The 5,000-nt window shown below is 43.8% G+C and overlaps 2 protein-coding genes across 5 annotated transcripts in view; both read left to right on the top strand.

Annotated features, from left to right (window-relative positions):
- Positions 1-5,000, top strand: part of LOC121714956 (tripartite motif-containing protein 16-like) — a 964,796-nt gene that overhangs the window by 316,212 nt on the left and 643,584 nt on the right. The window lies entirely within an intron of this gene.
- The window catches only part of bicdl1 (BICD family like cargo adaptor 1), a 55,274-nt gene that overhangs the window by 37,653 nt on the left and 12,621 nt on the right, over positions 1-5,000 (top strand). For 2 of the 3 annotated variants that reach the window (XR_006033485.1, XM_042100183.1), the window contains exon 4: positions 499-510. The exons of the other annotated variant lie outside the window; for it this stretch is intronic. Coding sequence is in view for 1 of the 2 variants with exons in the window: in XM_042100183.1 (XP_041956117.1) it covers positions 499-510 (12 nt within the window). In the remaining variant the exon portion in view is untranslated. The remainder of the gene's footprint in view (positions 1-498; positions 511-5,000) is intronic. 3 annotated transcript variants of the gene reach the window in all.

Below are 5,000 nucleotides of genomic sequence, written 5' to 3'. Positions count from 1 at the left end.
ACCCTTCACAAACCGTAAAATAAAGTTTATTAGTTTTACAGTTGGCTACAGTTGACAGTTCACCATCAGTCCACACAAACAATTCTGGTTTCCTTGCACTAGCCATTTCGCCATAGCCTATTCTGTCTGTTTTTAAAGCGCACGTTTTGCAAGTTTTGGTGAATTTCTGTAAAGACACAGTGCCACCTATAGGCCTGGGGTATGAAGTAACGTGTTGAGACGTGTTGAGATGGATCCGTTTGGACACAAATATTCTTGATACGGTTCCAGGGAAGACGGAGGAAAAAAAGATCGGTTTGGTACGTGTGGACTAGGACTAAGCCAAAGAGCCATGTTGGTCATTGTCTTTTATGAGGGCCCCCTGTCAGTGCTCCGTTCACACCTACTTGCTGTAAATGATTGATGTCTTCCTTAAACACTTCACGTCTCTGACCACTGTCCCTTTCCTCTCGTCATCTGTCTGCTCCCTTTAACCATCCCCCTCCCTGATTGGAGCAGCAAGGGCTAGAAGTAAGTGGTGATGTATTGCTATTGGTTCATCTGCATGCCCGTCATCCCTGTAAGAAAAAAACAAACTGACCTCAGCTTTGCACTGGTTTCAGTATGAGACGCAGTTCTTATTCTAAGTTATGATGCTGCTGTGTGTCTAACAAATACATGTGATGCAAAAGAAAAACAACAAAATGCCCATATGTACACATATGGAGCAAAATATATATATACATATATACATACATACATACATATATATATATATATTGCTCCATATATGTACAGTACATATGGGCATTTTTCTTTTGGTCATTGTTTATATGTTTTATATGTAATATACATATATTTACACATATGGAACAAAAGAAAAATGCCAAAGGACACACAGGTTGTGTTCTTCCTGATTGGCTGTCAGTGTGGAACAGAACAGAGGCTGAACAGCAGGCAGAGCAATAGCAGTGCAAATATGTGGCGCACCTTCACCTTCCCAGCACATGCATGAGGACACTGACCCCTGACCCCTGACCCTGACGACCCTGGCCCTGACCAGCCGATGTGGACATCCCGGGTTCAGAAAGTAAAGGTCCTGCCAAATATTTGTTCTAACTGTTTAGTAAGCCAGCTGATCCTATTCAGCACAACTCTCTATCCAGGTGGGTCAGTTCATTAGTGAGATTGCCAATGTTTAGTGCGCATGCAGAGGGAATGCATGGTAGGACTTTTACCTTCTTAAGCCGGGGTTGTCCACCTCTGTTGACCAGGGACCAATCTGGGCCATCTCAGGGCCAACTCAGGGCCAACTCAGGGCCAACTCAGGGCCAACTCAGGGCCGGGCCCTCTCGAGCATCAGCTGCTAGCCGGGTTCCTCCCAGTGTTCTATAGACCCTTAGCCAGCTACACTCTCAGACAGAATAAGAGCATGGAAGCTTTGAAATGCCAAACACTCTGTACAGAACCTTTAAGAACATGAAAAACAAAAACAAATTTGTTTTTCAAGCTTAAAAATGCTTTTACTGCGACTTCAAATGGCTGTGAAACTATTGTCAAATTGCTGTGCCTTCATCAGAGAGTTTGGTATTAAGACCCCCCCTCTAAAAAGGTTCTGTAGCAGAGATGAACCATAGAACCTGTGAAGGTCTTAGAAGGTTCTAGAAGGCATGCTCCATTCTTATTACGTCTGAGAGTGTTGATGTGGAACCTCCTGTGGCAGCTGACTCTGGGCCTGACTCATGCCAGACCCGGGTCAGAGTCAGCTGCTATCTGGGTCAGTGTTAGCGGTACCAGGAAAGAGAGGAGCGCCTGTGTGAGCCCAGGCCAAACGTCTTGCATGTGTGTGTGTGTGTGTGTGTGTGTGTGTGTGTGTGTGTGTTGAGTTGAGTTGTGCAGTGTGTACCAAATGGAGCATTCCCTGATGTTACACATGTATTATGCACGCCGAGTGTCTCAGGTCGTCTCCGCCTTTGTAGGGCATGTATTCATAATGTATACAAACTACCACACACACACACTCACACACACACGCACACACGCACGCACACACACACACGCACACACACACACACACACACACACACACGCAGACACATTCATCCATTATGTAGGCAAACTACTGCACACGCATGTTACTAGTGTTGAAACCTGTCCTGGAAGTGTGTGTGCTGAAAATGTGTGTACCGTAAGTGTGTGTGCCGTGAGTGTGCTCTCTATTGAAACTGCCAAGAGAGAATCCATGCAGTGAGACAGAGATGGATGCAAAGTGGATAAAAAAGATGAGAGATTGTAATAGCACAGCCTAAATGAGCCCTTGAACAATTTCTCACATTCAGCCATTAAACGGGTTTCTCTCAGTGTAATTGCCATCCAATTTTACAGCAAATGTAATACTTGTCCAAAGTCAATGTTTAATAGCAATTCAGATATAGGAGACGTTTTACTAATGCGTCGAACAAATTCACTAGTAAAACTAACTTGTGAGTCCACAGTCACCTCTACTATTGTTAGCCACTCAGTTCCCAGACCTGAGTCAGAGACGTTCTACTGAGGAGACACAGCACTCAAAGAATCATCCATAGAAATTTAAAGGTAAACTATGCAGTATTGGCAATTACATTTGCTGCCAGGGCTAGTCTAGCAACTCTCCGTTGGCTTGTGAGCTGGAAAAATGAAACTTCTACCAGGCCAATCAAATCGTGTATAGAGACGTTAGGCGGGCTTAACATAATGATTGATGGCAGAGTTGCAATGGTTTGGCTTGAATTCCCTGCTACTTGAAAACAAATAAGATGGATGTTGCTGTTGGCGAACAGCGTAACACAAGTTAAGCTTTTTTTAAGTTGGAAAAAGTTTGAACTAGCCAACTAGCTCCGCTGGTGGGAAAACACATGAGACTCAGCGCTGTCCTTTTGCGTGCAGAGGGAATTTGAAAGACAACCGATTATCCCGCCCCTCGGACTGAGCACTGCCAACGGTGAGTGCCCAGACCCTACGTTTTAATGTGGGTCTGGCTCGTCAGGCTAGGACTGGTAGACACACCTACTGAGCTCTGCTGCTGCTGTTTTAGTTGTTGTTTTGTTTGTGTTATTTATGTTGTTGTTGTTGTTATTATTGTTAATATTGTTGTAGCTGTAGTTGTTTGTACAGTTTTAGGTCATAGAGCATCATCTCAGTAGATGTAAGGCGTACACACTGACCTAAAGTAAACAAGGTGTTCTCTGAGTCTATGCTGTTGGGTTATGCAATCCAGGCAATTACAGGGTTAGGCATCTTCAAAAGAGAAGAACACACATTGGCAGCTTGTCTCAAAGTTTCATTACATTAGCAGAGGAAGGAGGGAAGAGAGAGAGAGAAAGAGAGAGGGGTGGGGTGAGGGAGACACAATGAGATGTGGATAGAGAGAGACAGAGAAAGATGGAAATGGAGAGAGAGAGAACTTGAGGTAGAGAAAGTGATGGATGGAGACAGAGAGAAATGGAGATAAAGAGGTGGATAGAGGGAGAGATAGAGAGAGAATACGAGATAGATAAGGAGAGGAGAGAGAGAGAGAGAGGCTAATTAGCCAGATTAGCTTGGTGATGGGTGGTCTGCAGTGACTGACGAATCTGAGCTGATTTAAGGATCGATGGCCGACCTGCTGCTCCTCGTCCTGCTCAGGGAGACCCATGATTAGAGAGAGCCTCAGCAACTCTCTCAGGGGGGAAGAGGAGAGGAGATTAGAGAGAGCCTCAGCAACTCTGCCCAGAGAGGAAGAGGAGAGGAGATTAGAGAGAGCCTCAGCCCCACAACTGTCAGTGAGAAAGAGGGGGGTTAAAGAAGAGAGGAAAGAGAAAGAAAGAAATGAAGATAAGTAGACAAACGAGAGAAAAAAGATGAAGGACGAAGAGTGAGAAGTTGGGATGAGAGGAGAGGGAGGAGGAGAGGCAGAGGAGGTGGAATAAGGACTCCGGCTCTAAATTTAGCTCTCTTGCTGCAATGTCTGGGTGTTCCCAAAACTGCAGCGCCTCTTCTCTCTCTCTCTCTCTCTCCCTCCCTCTCTCTCTCTCCCTCTCTCTCTCAATTCAATTCAAATTAGTTTTATTGCCATGATAGTAACATTGTGTTGCCAAAGCTTTACTTATTTGGTATAAAAATGCAGATATAAAAATAAAAAAAGAATGAAAGAAAAGAAATGTAGAAGTGGAAATACACTTTATACTAATAATTAAGTGATAATTAAAAATATACTGTAACAATAGGAAAGGCAGGAAGGAAAAGAAGGACTCACTTCCTCAGTTTATGACACTGCTAGGAATTGTGCTGCTATTGTTGCACAACTACAATGCCCTTCCGACAAATAAACCGAGGTGTAGCTCTTGCATTCAGTGAGGAAGTGTACCTTGTCTTCTCCCTCTCTCTACACACACTACTACACACTACAGACACACTACTCACTACAAACACACTAAAACACCACAGACACACTACACACTACACACACTACTACACACTACAGACACACTACAAACTACAGACACACTACAGACACAGTACTACTCACTAAACACTACAGACACACTAAACACTACAGACAAACTACACTTCTCTCTCTCTCTCACACACACACACACACATCTTAGGAGTATGTCATTAGACGATATCAGGTCTGAGTTTAGAGTGACCATCAATCACTGGCGGCATCCGTTATCGTAGAAACACCCAAGGTTGAGTGGATGTTAACTAGAACAGATTTATGGCCAATGAGTGGAGATCCTTCTGAGGTCACACATTACAGAGATGTTTCAGTAGGTATTACGCACTGCAGACTACACACTACAAACACACTACACACACTAAAGTCACATTACACACACTACAAACACACTACATACTATACACTACAAACACACTAAAGTCACATTACACACACTACAAACACACTACAAACACACTGAAGTCACATTACACACACTACAAACACACTACATACTACAATCACACTAAAGTCACATTACACACACTACAAACACACTACA

The sequence above is a fragment of the Alosa sapidissima genome, chromosome 8 (genome assembly GCF_018492685.1).
Source record: "Alosa sapidissima isolate fAloSap1 chromosome 8, fAloSap1.pri, whole genome shotgun sequence".
Lineage (NCBI taxonomy): Eukaryota > Metazoa > Chordata > Actinopteri > Clupeiformes > Clupeidae > Alosa > Alosa sapidissima.
Note: the sequence above shows the minus strand (reverse complement) of the source record. Positions and strands in the feature narration are given on the sequence as shown.